Source organism: Pavona decussata, unplaced genomic scaffold (genome assembly GCF_977016875.1).
Source record: "Pavona decussata unplaced genomic scaffold, jaPavDecu1.1 SCAFFOLD_366, whole genome shotgun sequence".
Taxonomy (NCBI): Eukaryota; Metazoa; Cnidaria; class Anthozoa; order Scleractinia; family Agariciidae; genus Pavona; species Pavona decussata.
The window spans coordinates 3,785,001-3,805,928 of record NW_028145742.1 but is presented as its reverse complement, the minus strand read 5'-3'; the positions used below and the strand labels follow the sequence as shown (position 1 = coordinate 3,805,928).

At 42.8% G+C, this 20,928-nt stretch overlaps 1 protein-coding gene across 4 annotated transcripts in view; it reads left to right on the top strand.

Annotated features, from left to right (window-relative positions):
- The first annotated feature begins 16,641 nt into the window (after positions 1-16,641).
- The window catches only part of LOC146452907 (uncharacterized), a 5,001-nt gene continuing 714 nt past the window's right edge, over positions 16,642-20,928 (top strand). The window contains exons 1-3 of one of the 4 annotated variants that reach the window (XR_014859653.1): positions 16,642-17,207; positions 19,353-19,803; positions 19,906-20,928. The exon at positions 19,906-20,928 is cut by the window's right edge and continues 72 nt beyond it. Coding sequence is in view for 1 of the 4 variants with exons in the window: in XM_085097365.1 (XP_084953491.1) it covers positions 16,761-16,777; positions 17,116-17,207 (109 nt within the window). In the remaining 3 variants the exon portion in view is untranslated. Of the gene's footprint in view, positions 17,208-19,352 lie in introns of all 4 variants that reach the window. The other 3 variants (XR_014859652.1, XR_014859654.1, XM_085097365.1) reach the window with 3 other exon arrangements.

The following is a 20,928-nucleotide window of genomic DNA, read 5'->3' as shown; positions in this document are numbered from 1 at the left end:
TTGTTATTATTATTATTATTATTATTATTCCTTAAAGTTTACACTGTACAACATTACATGGTTGAACGGTGCATTTTTCCTTAACAGTGATCAGCATCAAATTTCTCCTTGTAATATCAAGGCTTATTCAGCCCCTAAGGTCATGACAATAAAAGATATACAAATTGTGATTTTAATTTTAATTATTAATACTCATGTTAATTTTTACCTGTAGATAAACTTCGGATCGCCTGATTGGATATCCGTGAAGCGATAATCATGTTCCCTGGTACCACACCACGATGGGATTCTCTGATCAGACGCTTAGGGTAACCGTGCATGAACTGGGCAGATATATCACTCCAAGATGGGGCGGTCAGACACATTACGTTTCCAAAAATATCGAGACGTAGATCTCCCAAGCGGTAATCCAACGTCGCATTGCCTGTTGTCATTCTCTCACAAAGTGGTTTTCCAGTATGACGGAACATGGTGACTTTGTTCAGCTCCTGCAGCATTTGTTGCGACTCGTCAGCAGGGTGTGGTGTCGTCTGTTGGTGTAACCACTCTTCTCTGCCTTCTACAAATCGTTGACAGTAATCCTGACATTCCTGCAGGGTCCTAAATTCTACTGAACTTTCTTGATCTTCCGGAAATAAACCACGTGATAATTTCAGGGTGTCGAATAAAAAAAGTTCAAAGTTGAAGTCTGTTGGCTGTTCTGCGGATTCTGCCAGACCGGCTGGAAAGAAAGGTTCTATGCCAGCTCTCTCCGGCAAAACGTCAAGGTTCTCACCAGATGGACCCGCCTCTTCTTCGTGGCGATTGTCAACAGCAGCATGGAAGCCGGGTTCATTTCCCCTCTGCGGAGATGAGTCGTCAATGAAACTGCGGGTACAAATGTGCTTTTATCACCCAGTGATAAAGATGGGATTATATCACAGTCAATCTCTCATGCGTGACAGGTATTTTTGAAATATGAACAGAGTTTTGAAATAATATTTGCATGTCCTCAATGGGATTTCAACCCTCCCCCACAGAAATTTGGCCAATTTATTGACAGTATAAAGTTATGAATTTTTCTTTGCATTAAAGCATTAAGTATTGTTTTCCAAGTATTTCAATAATTTTTTTTTTTTCAGTTAATGTGTCTTTTTGGGAATGATTTCCAGAGAAATGTTCATTTCCCTCTCAGAAATACCTGTCACTTGCGACGGATTGGTTTTTGACTGTAACTTTTCTCATATTTCTTTAAATACTCAATCTACACTTTGTCAGTGATTTTGCTTTGATGTACAAATTTTTGAACACTCACCACAAAGAAATAATATTGTGGTTTTTTTCCAACTAAGAACTTGTAAACCATAATCAGTCTCTGGTAATTCACAAACAGGAAAGTGACTAGCAATAGTGAATACCTCTTCTTTTCAGTAATCCATTTCAGCTAAAATTATAAAGCAAAGTCACTGATGAATTGCCTATTTCTGTGTACTGGTTTTGACAGAAAAGGGCAACATTTAATGACAGCATATTACAGCCTGCACGAAAGTTGACTAGTCCACAGACCCAATGCAAAAATGGCTGACATTTTGATATTCTTTTGTTTGCATTCAAATTAGCCTCACTGGCCTTGAACTAGGTAAAATATTCTTTTGATATTTGAACTCAAGATCGAGGCTAGTGAGGCTAATTTGAATGCAGACAAAAGAATATTTAAATGTCAGTCATTAGTGCATTGGTTGTATGATCTAAAGTTACCAAGGTTTTCATCTTGCTCTTTAACCCGTGATCAAAATGTTCATTCTCCTGACTGACTGCCATACATGTCTTTCAAAAGTTGGTTCACATTTTTAAGTATTACTATGATTTGTCTGGCTCACCTCTGCTGAGGCAGGGGGTGGGAGTGTTAATTAGCAAAATTAGCCAGTCCCCCTTATGGGTAGGGGGAAGGGGTGGTTGGCTAAATATCTAAGGTAGACATGACAGTGAGTCTAGAAAACTCAACTCAGATATTTTTAGCTTTGCACACGCTCTCCAAAGAACAAACACACTGTACATTGTACACTAAGTGTTGAAATTAAAAAAATGTGGTAATTGTCAGTCATTACACTAACGCACTTGGCAGTAAGTGAGGGGGGCGGGGTTAGGGTGGAGTCGCTTACTTAGCAAAAATCAGCAGAAATATTTTTTTTTTTTAATAAAAGAACATCTGAGAGCTCACCTTTCTTGAGATTCATCTTCATCAGTGGTAGACGACTCTTGTGTCCTACGCGAGAAAAAAATATTTATATAGCGCTGTTTACATTCAATGATCAATAGCGTATCGTTTGTGAAACTTGAGAACTTGTAACTGATGAAGGTCGCGAGACTGGTCTTCCTAGCTGGCTGAAATAATTAACTTGAAACTTAAACTTTTTTAGGTTACACGCAGTAAACACAACCCACCTAGTGTCTCGTGCACCCACTTCAGATGATTCACTGTCCAAAAAGCTAGCAGCTAATCTACGGCGCTGTTGTATACGAGTGGACGCTTCGGAAGTTGAAAGGCCAGCGAGCCGTGCACTCCTCTTCTGAGCCATGAAGTTTATACTGCGTAAAATTAAGACGGAAACTACTACGGTTACTTAGAATTGACTGAACTGAGCACACAAACTGAAGGAGCTTGCCTTTATTAAAAAATAAAATTTCGTCATCGAACTAAGTTAGGAAATTGACGTAAAGGGGAAATTTGCTTGCGTAAATAAGTTTAGCCATATTCGGTAAATCAGTCGACTGCGCTAAAAATAAATTACAATGTTTACATGTGGCTGGTTCACATTCTGTAAAATATATTGTATTCAGTCGTAATAAGTGTAAATAAAATTGAATTGAATTGAATTGTGACATACGATTGCGAAAAATTTAATTGCCAAAGCGAAAAATAGACTGAAGTTTTGAAATGTTCTCTTCCGATGCTTTAAAAAAAACATTACCAAATAGGGAAGATTCCCCATTGTTGAAGCGCAGAATCTTGTTTCTAACAATGTGGTGTTTGACAGCCGGAAGTGCTTGTTGACTTCCGCCGGCGTCTTTGGCACGCAAAGATTTGTGCCTTCTCGCTAAGATCTGCGCGACCAGACGTTTAATTCCTTAACTGTAACTAAAGCAAGCCTAAAATAGAAACTTCACGCTCATTTACAATTATCTCCAAAAGTTTTATTTGTCTGCAGGAAAGCGAGACGGAACTTTGTACAAGACGGAACTTTGTACAATAAGAAATCGCTCACTGCGTGGCGCTCGAGATTTCAAAATTTCTAGTTATAATTTGCAATAGTTATTGTGTTTATCCGTAGCATTTATTCAACCGTGCATTCACTTTTGTACCAAAACGATTATTCACCTCAAGTGTCGGTGAATTTGATGGATATTTACCGAACTGCGATTCATCACTATTCACCTCCACTTCGGTAAATAACTGTTCATTACCACGAGCGCGCGTTATAGTTATCCAGCCTTTGCCGTAGTGTTAATCGCGCATTCACTTTCGTACCAAAACGATTATTCAGCTCAAGTGTCGGTGAATGTGATGAATATTTACCAAGCTGCGATTCATCACTATTTACCCCCACTTCGGTAAATAACTGGCTCCAGTTGTTCAAAGGCCGGATAACTTTATCCTGTGGATAAGTCACTATCCCACAGTTTCAATCTGCGCAAAGATTTCAGTATTTCCTCTTGTACAAGCCAATATGTACACTCTAACCGCAGTTAAGTTAGGGAGTGTACGAAAACCTTGGACAGCGTTAACGTGAAGTATATTTTAGACCCTGAATAGTGCCTTATCCAGCGGATAAAGTTATCCGGCCTTTGAACAACTGGGGCGTGTTCATTACCACCAGCGCGCGTTGAAGTAGCCTGCGAGCAAGCTCCCTTGGGGGTGGTGGGCGGGAGGGAGAAAGCTTTCCTCCTCCCGCCCCCCACCCCCAAAAGAGCTTGCTGGCAGGCTAGCGTTGGAGAGGGGACGAACAACTGTCTACAGTTGGCAGAAAATATCCTAGCAAAAATTAAAAACGCCGTCACTTCATTCCACATACCCTGAAGAAAAAAAGGCCGTGCTTTTCGAAACACTGGAAAATATACTTCCCTGAACGTGAAATCATTTCATACCTATAAAAGACGGACAAAGAATTATTTCCGTCGTCCACTCGTAAGAACAAACTACGAAAACAAGAGACTTCTTTTCCAGGGTATCAAGGAACGGACCCTTTTAGAACAGTCTTTCAAAGACAAATTCTTTTTTAATTTTCAAGCGAACGTGCCAAAGAGCGTATTTTAATAAGAGCGTTATTATTATTATTATTATTATTATTATTATTATTATTATTATTATTATTATTATTATTATTATTATTATTATTATTATTCCTACAACCTCCTTTTAACCTCTTTTCCTTTGAAATTCCCGAAAACCTTAGGTTTTTTAATTTTCAAGCGAACGTGCCAAAGAGCGTATTTTAATAAGAGCGTTATTATTATTATTATTATTATTATTATTATTATTATTATTATTATTATTATTATTATTATTCCTACAACCTCCTTTTAACCTCCTTTCCTTTGAAATTCCCGAAAACCTTAGGTCTTATTCCCTTTCCGAAAACGCCAGGCCCCAGTTGTTCAAAGGCCGGATAACTTTATCCGCTGGACAAGGCACTATTCGGGGTCTAAAATCAGGCCCGTAGCAAGGGAATTTTTGGAAGTTAATAAACAATGTGCCAAAAAAGGATAATTAAAACAGATTAATGTGCACTGATCAATCAGTCTTGAACTCTGGTGCTGCAAGTAAGTGCCTTTTCACAACCTTCAATAATTTGTTTACTACCTGTAAGTTTCTTTCGCTAACAGTTTGTTTTTATATACAACGGTAACGAAGGCGCTCCTACCTTGTAAATCGGAAATAAGAACCAAAATTGATCGAAATCAACCAATATCAAACCGTGAAAGCTGTTGAAATAAACTACTTGTTTTTTAAGACATCCGCTCATTGATAGCAACATAAATGCCCTTAGTTTATAACAATTTAGTATTCCCGCGTTGTCAAAAGCCACACAAATATGTCCTCTCAAGAGCAAAATTTTCCTGCAGTCGGATTCTCACTGCCCGATTCCAAATTTAAAAAGAGAAAGAAAAATTTGTCCTCGTTTGTATACGTCCTCCTTCAAACGTGAAATTAAATTTCACGTGGTCATTAGTCCGCGAAAAAATAAACGGCAAAGAAATGTACCAAAAGGTGTGACGCAGGTGCAAAGTTATTGATTTGCTTACTAAATCTACCGCTTTTTTATGTCTCGTTGTATCTTAAACTCCCTAATCTGTCTCTTTTTTGGGGTGACGGGCCGGGAGGCGGGGAGAGTAGTTTTGTTTAACCATTTTTCTCGGCCTTTTTTTTTTTTAGCCTTGCTACGGGCCTGAAAATATACTTCACGTTAAACGTTGTCCAAGGTTTTCGTACACTCCTAAACTAGACTGTGGTTAGAGTGTGCATATTCGCTTGTACACGATGAAATACTGAAATCTTTGCACAGATTGAAACCGTCGGATAGTGACTTATCCACTGGATAAAGTTATCCGGCCTTTGAACAACTGGGGCCAGGCCTTAAATTTCCCATATCACGAAAGTTCGAGGTGAAAATTCCCTTTAGAAAACTGTAGGGGATTAAGGGCCTTCCGAAAAGATACTTCACCGAAAGTAAGAAATCTAACCCCCCAAACGTAAGGATTTGTAACCCTCAAACGTAAGAAATATAACTTCCAAACGTAATAATATAATTCGTAACCTCAAAACGTAAGAAATGTAAAAAAACGATCCGTTTGAGTGCCCCTGTTCTGTTAGTTTAATAGGTCCATATCTCAGTAAATATATACTGTATGCCCCGCGTTTTTATTTTAATACACAGTACATCGTTTTTCAAATTTAGCAATATTTAAATCTTCTCCATGCGTTTTATAGCTGTTGAGTTACAATAAAGGCAGATCGGATATTTTCACGGGCGTAAAATTTATGAAAAAATTAAGGGCGCCTACGCCAATTCTTGAACTAAACGCCTTATCAGTTTCGAAATATTCATTCTCTGTCGGTATAAAACCTCCATGCGTTTTCTACTCCGCCAGTCATGACCTTACGCGAATTACGAATTCACAACTGAGAATGATCGTTGAACGATCGAAAAATGTCTCGGTTTAAACTTAAAGTTTGTTGTCCATTTCTTAAAAATAACTCATTGTACTTTTTGGAGGTTGAGACTAGCTCAACGGAACCGCTATCGACCAATCACAGTGCTCAGTGCGGCATCCAATCAGAGTGAGCGATGGTACGCGTCTAAGCCTCAGTAGCGTCCCTAAATTTTCTCACCTTTAATTTCAACCATCAACCACAGGTCGAAGATTTAAACATGGAGCCGTTCGTCCAAGTAGTAGAATACGATTATACTAGCGATTCAGAAGACGAGGAACACCAGGGATCAAATTTAGTGATTTCGTCAGCTTATCTGGACGCACCCCACCTCACGCCGACGGAGCCAGACGAACAGACACCTGTTTCCAGCGACAACGAAACACCGGTTTCACCGAGCCCAACTGCTGTCGTCAAGGACGAACCACCTGAAGAGGTCGTTGAAATCTCCAGTGATGAACATTCAGCAGATGACTGCTCGGCCGTCAAGCGACCAAGGATCCAGCAACCTCAGGCCTCTTGCACGAGGGCCTATGCGCTTAAGGCTTCGCAGCTGAGCGACAATATGCGTCAATTTCTGAGACAAGTGCGTTCGTTTTTCACAAAGCAACACTCTCTCAAGCGGCACGGACAGTTCTTAGCAGAAACAACGTACCTGAAAGTGGAGGAACGCGTTTGTTGTAAGTATTCCTCAGTGTAATGAAAGTTTACGACGCTTGTTTTTTGGAGCCTATATGTATCTTCTGGTTGAATACGTCAAGCACATTGCGCTAAACCTGAATTCTTTTTGTCTATTCAAACTGCAGGTTTCCTGGGATTTTCAAGGAATGAAGGACGCTCTATCAAGCCCGAATTATTTGAAGATGCTTCTCTAATCGAGCGTTATTTGGATTACTTGCGGGTGAGTCTCTCTCTCTTCTGATAAGTTAAGTCGCGGTGAAACACCTTTCTGTGACCGTGTTGATCGGGGAAATTCCGCCGGCGTGTCCACACTCTGAAACCAAATCTGAAGTCTTCTCCTCAGACGTAAAAAGAAATCCTTAGAACGACCTGTAGCTTTGAGTACTTTGCCGTAAAATTAAAAAGCGCATCTTTGCACAAGTGGCCAGTTCCAGCGTTCAACATATATCTTGCCAATAATGTTATGAAATTTAGTACTCCGAAATGGTGCAATTCGCAATACTTACTATACGGTCTCTGAGCTAGTTTTATTTCCCACATGCCGTTCTGATTTGCGACTGCACAAGGTTGCTAGTTTTGCGAGAGCGCATACCTGACCGAGTTCGTTATGGGTGGGGCCTTCGAACAGAGGGATTGGACCTTTTTAGGCGTTAAGTTGGACTTAATTATGCATTATTCTGAGATCAAAAAAAAAAGCTCCCTGCTTTGTATTGTAGGCACTTTCGACTGTTTTGATCTGTAGAAATTTTAAGTTTTGCATTTGCGTCCTAGGATGCTCGTGGACTCAGCTCAGCCACGATGGCGAATCATGCGACTTCTATCTTGTATCCGCTGAAATTTATCCACCGTGATCGAGCGCCGGACTACGAAGGTGTGAGCTTGATAAAACAGCTTCGAAAGCAGGCGACCTTGCTTCAACGCCAGGGTGAATTAGACAGGCCGAAGACTAAAGAAGAGTTGTCAGCATTAAACCGCTGGCTCCCGTGGTGAGTAATGAATACAACGATAAGCTCCTAAAATTTAATTTTTTTTTTTTTTTTTTTTTTAATATTTATTTATTTTTGATTTCCTTTCAAAGCAACCGGTCTGTTTCAAACAGTGACAAAAAAATAAATAAATAAATAAATAAATAAATAAACAATTAAATAAAATTGAAATTAAATAAAATTGAATTAAAATTTAAAAAAAAAAAGAGAATTTTTACCGAAAATTAACAACGGAGAGGGGGAGGGGTGGGGGGAAATTGCTTTTAATTTTGTTTTTAAACTAAGGTTCACAAGAAGCCCTATGACTGAGAACCAAAAGGTCTTGGCAGGTATATTAAATAACTGCTATGATTTTATATTTCCCAGGGAAGGCGTTCTAGAGGCCTGCGCCACTCAGCGGGGAATTTTTGAGGCAACCCGTCTCAGGAGACCAAAAGCCAAAGAAGCAATGGACCTGGTGTTACTGAGTCTGTACTGCCATATACCTCCGTCACGTGGGCTGGAGATACGCACCCTAGAAATTCTGCAGGACCTCGATGGACCATTCATAAAAGCCAATTACCGAAATCGCAATGTCATCCTGCTGCACTCTTCTGGGGCCATTACTTTACACCTTCAACTCTACAAAACTTGGAAGTTTAATGGTCACGAGCAAATGGAACTGGAGGTAACAATGACAATAATTTAATGCTAAATAATTTCCTTAACATATTTCAAGCAAATTGCTATTTACACGTAAAAAATAGAATAATAATAATAATAATAATAATAATAATAATAATAATAATAATAATAATAATAACAACAACAATATTTATACAGGGAGCCCACACCACGAAAGTGATATTTAGTGGGGCCCTGTAGATTGAGAAAAAAAAAATCAAATTAAAAAAAAACAAACTTCCATGCACAATGAAAGTCAAAGTTAATGCTATTTTTATTTACAATAAAAACTCACATGATCACATTCTGACTAAAAAATATTTGGAACTAAAAATAAGTCCGACTCTCTCCCTAGGCTGGAAGTGAACTAGCAAAGTTGGTGCACGACTACGTCAAGATTCACCGAGCTGAACTTTGTAGTGGTGAGGAGGATACTGGCATTCTTCTTGTGGTGAGTGGCAAATCCTTTGCTTTTATAATCTTTCAATTAAGGCCTTAAGGCCACTGTTCGGATGAAACGTTATTTTCCAAAAACAAGAGATCGCCACCCACAAAATGTCAAACTCATTTCATTTGATCTTTTACAGCTATTTCCCTTTGTCATGGGGCTAAAATATCTTTCGCTTTCTCTATTGCAGAATGCAAATGGCCGCCCATTCACAAGCGCTGCCTTCTCACAGCACATCAAAGGCATGTTTCTCAAACTAACTGGTTGTGCTGTCAGCATCAATTCGCTGCGATCAGCTTTCATCACATGGGCATACAACCGCAGGTAATTAGACCACTGGTCACAGCTTACTTTTTTGAACTACGAAACCCTGGATTTATTTCGCCCATTAGTAAGCATTAGTAAGCATCTTGGACAACCAAGACTTGAAGTTAAACTGAAGTTCTGCAGGAAACAAACTTTCTACGCCTTGGCTTAGAATCAATGAATGAATGAATCAATCAATAAGCCAACCAATCGAACAATCAATCAATCAATCAATCAATCAATCAATCAATCAATCAATCAATCAATCAATCAATCAATCAATCAGTACAACAGGGAAGTTCCAGTTACGTAAAAGTCGACCATTTCCAGTTTGTTTTCTTTCTTTCCCAGTGAGCTTTATAATTGACAACATTAATTTTTCTCCGCAGTGACTGCACGGAGCAAATGAAAGACAGCCTCGCGAAGGCACTCCGCCATTCCAGAGAGATGGCCCAGAACACCTACGACAAACGAACCGCGGTGGAGAAAAATACGATGGCTGTGTCCTTAGCCAGGAAGGCAGCAGAGGAAGGAGAACAATCGACAGCCGCGGCTGTTGACCAGGGTGATGACGTCATCAAGGTCGGCGACTTTGTTGCAGTGGTCGAGGCGGAAAGTACCCTTCAACAGCCCAGGATTCTGCTAGCGCGCATACAAGCCTTTGTTCCTGACAGGATGGCAGCCCTGCTGTGGTTTAAGTCGGACGGTGGCAATCTTTACAGCTTACATTTGGATGGTACATGCTGGTCAGAATCCCTGGACTGCCTTGTTCCCGTGTCCGTCAAAGCCGCCAAGGGCAGGACGCACTCCTATCGCATGCTGACAAGTCCGAGGACCGTACACAAGCAGGTTCATCCTGAAGAGGACTGAAAGAAAAAAAAAAAAAGAAATTAACAATCCTTGATGGCTTTTGCAGGGCAAAATGCTATTTAATGTTTGAACTGTCGATTCAGTTTTTAGGATGCTCGCTATGCCAATTGCAGTTTTCGGTCTCTCTGTTTTTTTTGTTTTTTTTTGGTTTTGTTTAGCTTTTTTTTTTTTTTTCCCCCGAGGCGAGCAAGCGTGTACTTAAGGCCAGTGTCGTTTTTAAATAAACTGATTTGGAGGAGACAAACGCGTGGTGTTGGAATATATATATTGTCACATCTATCGTCTGAAATAAAAGAACCTCATTTTCAAACTGAGATGAACGAAGTATTCCGGTCTCTGAGTGTCTGTCGAGGCTCCCAGATTGAAAATGAGGTATTTATTTCGCTGGCTGATTCTATGCCGAACTGGTTTCCAATTTTTCACAAACCCGTGGGGTCGGGGAAATGGGAATAGAGATTTTCATTGCGGTCAAATACCATACGCTTTATTCGTCTCAATTTTTGTTTGCTTTCAATGCTAAATTTTAAATAAATTCGTTATAATTCCACTCATGTGATCGGCTAAAAATTTAAGCATTTACAAAGATACGAAACTCATAAATCGGGCCCGGAAAATTTCGAGTTAATTTGCTCTTCGGATGGAACCCTAACCCTAACCCTAACCCTAACCTAACCCTAACCCTAACCCTAACCTAACCCTAACCACGGTATTGGCATGCAGGGTGGGAGTCCTGTGACACACCTACACCGGGGGGGGGGGGGGAAGCTGGTGTCCCCCCTGTCTTGTTCAAGTCAACGGTACTCTAATCTGTCACTGATTTGGTCAGAAATGGCTTTTAGCACGGTATTGGCATGCAGGGTGGGAGTCCTGTGACACACCTACACCGGGGGGGGAACCTGGTGTCCCCCCTGTCTTGTTCAAGTCAACGGTACTCTAATCTGTCACTGATATGGTCAGAAATGGCTTTTAGCACGGTATTGGCATGCAGGGTGGGAGTCCTGTGACACACCTACACCGGGGGGGGGGGGGGGAAGCTGGTGTCCCCCCTGTCTTGTTCAAGTCAACGGTACTCTAATCTGTCACTGATTTGGTCAGAAATGGCTTTTAGCACGGTATTGGCATGCAGGGTGGGAGTCCTGTGACACACCTACACCGGGGGGGGAACCTGGTGTCCCCCCTGTCTTGTTCAAGTCAACGGTACTCTAATCTGTCACTGATATGGTCAGAAATGGCTTTTAGCACGGTATTGGCATGCAGGGTGGGATTCCTGTGACACACCTACACCGGGGGGGGGGGGGGGGAAGCTGGTGTCCCCCCTGTCTTGTTCAAGTCAACGGTACTCTAATCTGTCACTGATTTGGTCAGAAATGGCTTTTAGCACGGTATTGGCATGCAGGGTGGGAGTCCTGTGACACACCTACACCGGGGGGGGAACCTGGTGTCCCCCCTGTCTTGTTCAAGTCAACGGTACTCTAATCTGTCACTGATATGGTCAGAAATGGCTTTTAGCACGGTATTGGCATGCAGGGTGGGAGTCCTGTGACACACCTACACCGGGGGGGGGGGGGGGGAAGCTGGTGTCCCCCCTGTCTTGTTCAAGTCAACGGTACTCTAATCTGTCACTGATTTGGTCAGAAATGGCTTTTAGCACGGTATTGGCATGCAGGGTGGGAGTCCTGTGACACACCTACACCGGGGGGGGAACCTGGTGTCCCCCCTGTCTTGTTCAAGTCAACGGTACTCTAATCTGTCACTGATATGGTCAGAAATGGCTTTTAGCACGGTATTGGCATGCAGGGTGGGAGTCCTGTGACACACCTACACCGGGGGGGGGGGGGGGGGGGAAGCTGGTGTCCCCCCTGTCTTGTTCAAGTCAACGGTACTCTAATCTGTCACTGATTTGGTCAGAAATGGCTTTTAGCACGGTATTGGCATGCAGGGTGGGAGTCCTGTGACACACCTACACCGGGGGGGGAACCTGGTGTCCCCCCTGTCTTGTTCAAGTCAACGGTACTCTAATCTGTCACTGATATGGTCAGAAATGGCTTTTAGCACGGTATTGGCATGCAGGGTGGGATTCCTGTGACACACCTACACCGGGGGGGGGGGGGGAAGCTGGTGTCCCCCCTGTCTTGTTCAAGTCAACGGTACTCTAATCTGTCACTGATTTGGTCAGAAATGGCTTTTAGCACGGTATTGGCATGCAGGGTGGGAGTCCTGTGACACACCTACACCGGGGGGGGAACCTGGTGTCCCCCCTGTCTTGTTCAAGTCAACGGTACTCTAATCTGTCACTGATATGGTCAGAAATGGCTTTTAGCACGGTATTGGCATGCAGGGTGGGAGTCCTGTGACACACCTACACCGGGGGGGGGGGGGGGGAAGCTGGTGTCCCCCCTGTCTTGTTCAAGTCAACGGTACTCTAATCTGTCACTGATTTGGTCAGAAATGGCTTTTAGCACGGTATTGGCATGCAGGGTGGGAGTCCTGTGACACACCTACACCGGGGGGGGAACCTGGTGTCCCCCCTGTCTTGTTCAAGTCAACGGTACTCTAATCTGTCACTGATATGGTCAGAAATGGCTTTTAGCACGGTATTGGCATGCAGGGTGGGAGTCCTGTGACACACCTACACCGGGGGGGGGGGGGGAAGCTGGTGTCCCCCCTGTCTTGTTCAAGTCAACGGTACTCTAATCTGTCACTGATTTGGTCAGAAATGGCTTTTAGCACGGTATTGGCATGCAGGGTGGGAGTCCTGTGACACACCTACACCGGGGGGGGAACCTGGTGTCCCCCCTGTCTTGTTCAAGTCAACGGTACTCTAATCTGTCACTGATATGGTCAGAAATGGCTTTTAGCACGGTATTGGCATGCAGGGTGGGAGTCCTGTGACACACCTACACCGGGGGGGGGGGGGAAGCTGGTGTCCCCCCTGTCTTGTTCAAGTCAACGGTACTCTAATCTGTCACTGATTTGGTCAGAAATGGCTTTTAGCACGGTATTGGCATGCAGGGTGGGAGTCCTGTGACACACCTACACCGGGGGGGGAACCTGGTGTCCCCCCTGTCTTGTTCAAGTCAACGGTACTCTAATCTGTCACTGATATGGTCAGAAATGGCTTTTAGCACGGTATTGGCATGCAGGGTGGGAGTCCTGTGACACACCTACACCGGGGGGGGGGGGGGGAAGCTGGTGTCCCCCCTGTCTTGTTCAAGTCAACGGTACTCTAATCTGTCACTGATTTGGTCAGAAATGGCTTTTAGCACGGTATTGGCATGCAGGGTGGGAGTCCTGTGACACACCTACACCGGGGGGGGGGGGGAAGCTGGTGTCCCCCCTGTCTTGTTCAAGTCAACGGTACTCTAATCTGTCACTGATTTGGTCAGAAATGGCTTTTAGCACGGTATTGGCATGCAGGGTGGGAGTCCTGTGACACACCTACACCGGGGGGGGAACCTGGTGTCCCCCCTGTCTTGTTCAAGTCAACGGTACTCTAATCTGTCACTGATATGGTCAGAAATGGCTTTTAGCACGGTATTGGCATGCAGGGTGGGAGTCCTGTGACACACCTACACGGGGGGGGGGGGGGAAGCTGGTGTCCCCCTTGTCTTGTTCAAGTCAACGGTACTCTAATCTGTCACTGATTTGGTCAGAAATGGCTTTTAGCACGGTATTGGCATGCAGGGTGGGAGTCCTGTGACACACCTACACCGGGGGGGGAACCTGGTGTCCCCCCTGTCTTGTTCAAGTCAACGGTACTCTAATCTGTCACTGATATGGTCAGAAATGGCTTTTAGCACGGTATTGGCATGCAGGGTGGGAGTCCTGTGACACACCTACACCGGGGGGGGGGGGGGGAAGCTGGTGTCCCCCCTGTCTTGTTCAAGTCAACGGTACTCTAATCTGTCACTGATTTGGTCAGAAATGGCTTTTAGCACGGTATTGGCATGCAGGGTGGGAGTCCTGTGACACACCTACACCGGGGGGGGAACCTGGTGTCCCCCCTGTCTTGTTCAAGTCAACGGTACTCTAATCTGTCACTGATATGGTCAGAAATGGCTTTTAGCACGGTATTGGCATGCAGGGTGGGAGTCCTGTGACACACCTACACCGGGGGGGGGGGGGGGAAGCTGGTGTCCCCCCTGTCTTGTTCAAGTCAACGGTACTCTAATCTGTCACTGATTTGGTCAGAAATGGCTTTTAGCACGGTATTGGCATGCAGGGTGGGAGTCCTGTGACACACCTACACCGGGGGGGGAACCTGGTGTCCCCCCTGTCTTGTTCAAGTCAACGGTACTCTAATCTGTCACTGATATGGTCAGAAATGGCTTTTAGCACGGTATTGGCATGCAGGGTGGGATTCCTGTGACACACCTACACCGGGGGGGGGGGGGGAAGCTGGTGTCCCCCCTGTCTTGTTCAAGTCAACGGTACTCTAATCTGTCACTGATTTGGTCAGAAATGGCTTTTAGCACGGTATTGGCATGCAGGGTGGGAGTCCTGTGACACACCTACACCGGGGGGGGAACCTGGTGTCCCCCCTGTCTTGTTCAAGTCAACGGTACTCTAATCTGTCACTGATATGGTCAGAAATGGCTTTTAGCACGGTATTGGCATGCAGGGTGGGAGTCCTGTGACACACCTACACCGGGGGGGGGGGGGGGGAAGCTGGTGTCCCCCCTGTCTTGTTCAAGTCAACGGTACTCTAATCTGTCACTGATTTGGTCAGAAATGGCTTTTAGCACGGTATTGGCATGCAGGGTGGGAGTCCTGTGACACACCTACACCGGGGGGGGAACCTGGTGTCCCCCCTGTCTTGTTCAAGTCAACGGTACTCTAATCTGTCACTGATATGGTCAGAAATGGCTTTTAGCACGGTATTGGCATGCAGGGTGGGAGTCCTGTGACACACCTACACCGGGGGGGGGGGGGGAAGCTGGTGTCCCCCCTGTCTTGTTCAAGTCAACGGTACTCTAATCTGTCACTGATTTGGTCAGAAATGGCTTTTAGCACGGTATTGGCATGCAGGGTGGGAGTCCTGTGACACACCTACACCGGGGGGGGAACCTGGTGTCCCCCCTGTCTTGTTCAAGTCAACGGTACTCTAATCTGTCACTGATATGGTCAGAAATGGCTTTTAGCACGGTATTGGCATGCAGGGTGGGAGTCCTGTGACACACCTACACCGGGGGGGGGGGGGGAAGCTGGTGTCCCCCCTGTCTTGTTCAAGTCAACGGTACTCTAATCTGTCACTGATTTGGTCAGAAATGGCTTTTAGCACGGTATTGGCATGCAGGGTGGGAGTCCTGTGACACACCTACACCGGGGGGGGAACCTGGTGTCCCCCCTGTCTTGTTCAAGTCAACGGTACTCTAATCTGTCACTGATATGGTCAGAAATGGCTTTTAGCACGGTATTGGCATGCAGGGTGGGAGTCCTGTGACACACCTACACCGGGGGGGGGGGGGGGAAGCTGGTGTCCCCCCTGTCTTGTTCAAGTCAACGGTACTCTAATCTGTCACTGATTTGGTCAGAAATGGCTTTTAGCACGGTATTGGCATGCAGGGTGGGAGTCCTGTGACACACCTACACCGGGGGGGGAACCTGGTGTCCCCCCTGTCTTGTTCAAGTCAACGGTACTCTAATCTGTCACTGATATGGTCAGAAATGGCTTTTAGCACGGTATTGGCATGCAGGGTGGGAGTCCTGTGACACACCTACACCGGGGGGGGGGGGGAAGCTGGTGTCCCCCCTGTCTTGTTCAAGTCAACGGTACTCTAATCTGTCACTGATTTGGTCAGAAATGGCTTTTAGCACGGTATTGGCATGCAGGGTGGGAGTCCTGTGACACACCTACACCGGGGGGGGAACCTGGTGTCCCCCCTGTCTTGTTCAAGTCAACGGTACTCTAATCTGTCACTGATATGGTCAGAAATGGCTTTTAGCACGGTATTGGCATGCAGGGTGGGAGTCCTGTGACACACCTACACCGGGGGGGGGGGGGAAGCTGGTGTCCCCCCTGTCTTGTTCAAGTCAACGGTACTCTAATCTGTCACTGATTTGGTCAGAAATGGCTTTTAGCACGGTATTGGCATGCAGGGTGGGTCAGATTTTTACTACAATACTATTGGGTGTGAGATTGACTGAGGAACGTTTTATTATAAAGTCGGGGCTGAGCGAACGTGTACGGTTGACAAGCATTTAATTTAACGGAGATCGATCTCTAAGAGATTGCGTACGGTTCACAGAGTAAACAAATCTCTCAGATTCGTTTTGGATAGTAGTCTTGCCTGAACTGAGTCTCTCTCTCTCTTAGATTTCTTCGTTCGATGGTCGAGTGTTCGTTGCAAGCTATTTTTTCTTTTTCTTGATTACATAGGTTGCAGTCCTAAATATTTACATGTGGAAAACATAAAAGTCATGTTGATATCGAGGCTTAGACGGACGAGCGTGCGTTGTGGTTTGACTGTGGTACAAGAATGAAGGTTCCCTTTGCATTGTGGGTAATGGCGGACTTTTTTGACGGGGAACACACAGTCCCGTTGGTTTAGAAAATTTTTTTAAGTCTAAAACCAACTCTTCATTTCCCCAATTCGATCACGACATAGGTTGGCAAATGGGCCACAACTCACGGTAATACTGGCTAAACTAAAGATTACCGTGGACAGGAATATTGAAGAGTTGCTGATAAACTTTCCGTCTGGATCGATCCACCAGCCATCGCCAACAAACTAGCGCCAAAAAGCGCTTTGAACGATGGAAGGATGGAAGACACGTTTCGTTTCTTTGAAAGGTGCCAGTGACTTGCGGGTATCCGGACTTCATGATGTCCATCTACCACCAGCCGGTTCAAATATGGAGAATAACTACACCACATAAATGCAGCATCACACGACTGCGAAAGTTCATTAACAAAGGTTTACCTTCCCGCCAAATACGTCACAATCGACTGCAAAATTATTCTTTTCCAGATTCCCGAGGACTTTTAACCATGGACAAAGGCAGTGGGAAACGAGGTTTAGAATTCTGGTTTATTTCGGCGTTTCTTTATACTTCGAAAAAGGTAAGTCACTTGCACTTCTCTAGATCAACTAATTATTAACAATTACCACATTAAAATAAAGCATGTACTTTTTACTGTGTCAATTCTTCATTAAATTTCCTGTTTCAAGGGAACAATGGTTAGAAATTTAACAGTCTACAAACAATATTTACACTTCTTTTAACAATCAAATTAATACTACTGACATTGTGGATCGTAGTATAGGTGGTTTGCATTGTCGACATGTTGCTGCACAAAACAAAAGAAAATTTGTTCACAAAGTTTGCATAAAAATGGCAGTGAACTACCAGAGGAACTTAGTGTTCCTGTCAACCAACATGGCCACCATGACGTTACATGCAAAGCATCAATATTGTGAGACAAACTTATTTACATATATTTTTAAACTGTAAATGATAGTCAGTGGTATCTAATGTAGAGTAATTTACACCAGGGATATCTCATCAATGAAATCAATGACGTCAATGAGTAATGGCTGGGTAATCAGTTGATTAGTCATTGACTATTACCAATGATCAATGCATTACCGATGAGTAATTGATAGGCCACAAAATTTTCAGTCATTGACTAGTCATCAATTGTCTTGATTAGTCATTGATTGCATTGATTACTCGTCAATATCATTGCGTCGCTGCAAATGACATTTACATGAGGGTATAAGAAAAAAGGAAAACAAGATGAACGTAACATGAACGAAATTTCAAATTTTAATCATTATTTATGCACAACAGCATCAACATTGCCAGTAACTGCTGTGGTCGAAGTAGCTGGATCTTCTCTCTGGATCCTCTCTGTTAAACCAGACCTTGACTAAGCTTGTACTGACAGTACCGCTTTTGAAGGAGTTATTAAAAGATAAAGGAATTGCTTTCAGTTCAAAGGCTAAAAAATCAGAACTAGTTTATCTTGTTAATACTGCTCAGCATAACACTAGCTCGGAAAGATGTGGGTGCATGATGAAAGTAACAGTGTCAGATAGAATGCTCCCCTGTACGATATTTTCTGCAGCTGCTTAAGACAGTTTCATTTTCAACTACTCTGGATATATACCTCTACGCTCAACGGCTTCCAACTGTAAATAACAATTCCTCTACATAAAGTAACATACTACGATTGCACTGCCTGTGGACTACGAGTGGTCCCTTATTTTTTGGGGATAGTAAAGCGAGCTATTGTGCACCTACTGGCGCGAGGAGATTTGATGATGAAAGTAAGGTCAGCAAAAAAAAACGCACATGAAAATCCAGGATATCAACTCTCAAACTTTTTCTACTTTCTGTGATATACTTCAAAATTGATAAACATCACAATTTTCAAATCAGTTGTAGCTTCTAAATGGTAGTTATATGACAGGAGTTTACAGGGTTATCAAACATTAACAACATTTTAAGAATTTGTATGGTTCCAGGGAACTCGGCCTCAAAATTACAGACGATGTAGGGTAGGTCAAGCTAAAAGAACACTTTCAATAGACAATATCAGTATTGTGCAGCAGGACTTATAAATTTAAACATGACATAACTATGGATACCTTGATTAGGGTTAATGAAAGAGCTGTGTAAATGAATTCACTAGGTCATTGCCCTTCTGAGCAGACCAGGTGGATTTTTTGCAACAGTCACAGAATACAGGCTTCGTGCATGGCATCTCTGCAAGAGGATCAAGCTAGCTATGGCTAACCAACTTGTTGTCAACACAACTGAACAAGAGCTATAGCTTTAGGGACTTAGAGACAGTGTATATTATAAATTAGATATTCGTGGAGATACAAGATGGAATCTTTACTTGATCAAATTCCAACCTCAAATCAACATAGCTTTTCAGTGTGAAAATAGAAAACATATTCTGGATTTGTAGTGCCTGGCACTACAAACTACACCTGTTTCTTACTTAAAGTCATGTCCACTGCTCTCATTTGGATTATTCATCTCTGCAGACAGTAGAAAGAATCAGGATGATAGAGTATTGAGGAAAACAAATGCTCACAGAAGTCATTCTTAACTAAACATAAATGTGAACATTATTTATTTTGCAGTCCTTTTACAATGCCACAAATAAATTTATTAAAGAAAATATTGTATTTTTTTGTGTTAACATGTACACTATTGAGTGTTGAATGCATAGAAATGTTATTCCATTTTTCAGGTGAGAGTGGATGTGGGAAGTCGTCAGTAATAGCTCATTGGCTCAAACAAATCACTTACAGTCATCCCCATGTAGTCACCATTGCCCATTTTGTTGGCTGACTCCGGGAGTAATGACATCACTAACTTCATGCACTGTACAAGTGAAGCAGTACTTTGAATCTTTTTCTGATGACCTCACAGACAACAAGACCTTAGTGATTTCACTCTCATAACAGGGGTATTTAGAGCTGCTTTTTGTTAAGGTAATGTAAAGATACGCAAAAAAAAGCACACTGTCACCACTAAGAAAGGGTTTTGAAAACACTAGACAAGTGTCAATGGATATACTAAGATTGTTGTTAAAAAGCCTTGGAGTGGTAACTTGAATAAACTGGCTGTTTAAAAGTGACCCAAATGACACTTAAGTTTGACACAAAATATTCCAGTGAAAATTGTAATAAAAAATTATTGTAAACTACTAATGCAGATCCACATCAGCCAACGGCTACCAGTCTTTTTAACCTGTGAGATCAAAAAAAAGTATGTATGTATGTATGTAAAAAAAAAAATAGATAGAAGATTTGGTATGGACCAAGTGCATTTGTTTGTTTGTTGTTGTTTCCTTTTTTAATGACTTTATTCAGGAAATATGCATAATGAAGGGTGCACTGGAACTAACAGCCATGCGCTGCCTTCGGGATTAAAAATATACTTAATGAGAATTGAAGTTTTTTTATATTTAGTTAAACAATATTTCAACATGACATTTGCTCTAAGAGCAACTAAGTGCTCATCGAGAGAGCTTATGCTGCATAAACACATGGAAGGGACGGACTAATTTACAGGGCTAACACAAGTACAAGGTAAAAAGGAAAACTACAAAGCTAAACTAAGAAAAACGAGATAAACGGGAAATAAATGACTGAACTTGCTCACATAAACAAACATTCGACTGGAATTGCAAATCTGGAGAACCAAACAGAAAACATTCAATGTCTTTCTTGTCCAAAGCAAGAAGCCATTTATCAACAACAACAACAACAAGACAACAACTAGCTTTATTACCAAATTAACCTAAATATATTTATACAAAAGTGGGCAGCAAAGGTAAATAAAGTAATACGATGAGCAGCAAACATTGGACAGTACAAAAAATATTGCTTAATATCTTCCACAGACCAAATTCCTAACACAGTGGAAACTCCATTTAACAAAGTGCCAAGGGACTAGGGAAATAATATTGGACTGTTATATGGAGGGTTCCTTGTATCTAGGATCTTTTCCATACATTTTAAAAAGACGGGATGAAGAATATTGATTGTTATATGGAGGAGTTTGCTATATAGAGGTTCATTAAATTGAGGTTCCACTGTAACTCATAACAGTTTTAGTCATTGTCAGGGGGTGGTAAACATCATATTCATAATAATATGGAAAGCTTACTTACAAACAGTATGTTCTGACATTTAATGTAAAATGTTGTGTTTATGCAGCTCCTTTAGCAGAATTAAATATGCAATACACTGTGGATATGCTTGGTTGATTTCTAGTTATTAGGTACCATTTTGTTAGTTAGTTTGTACTGTAGGTCCTCA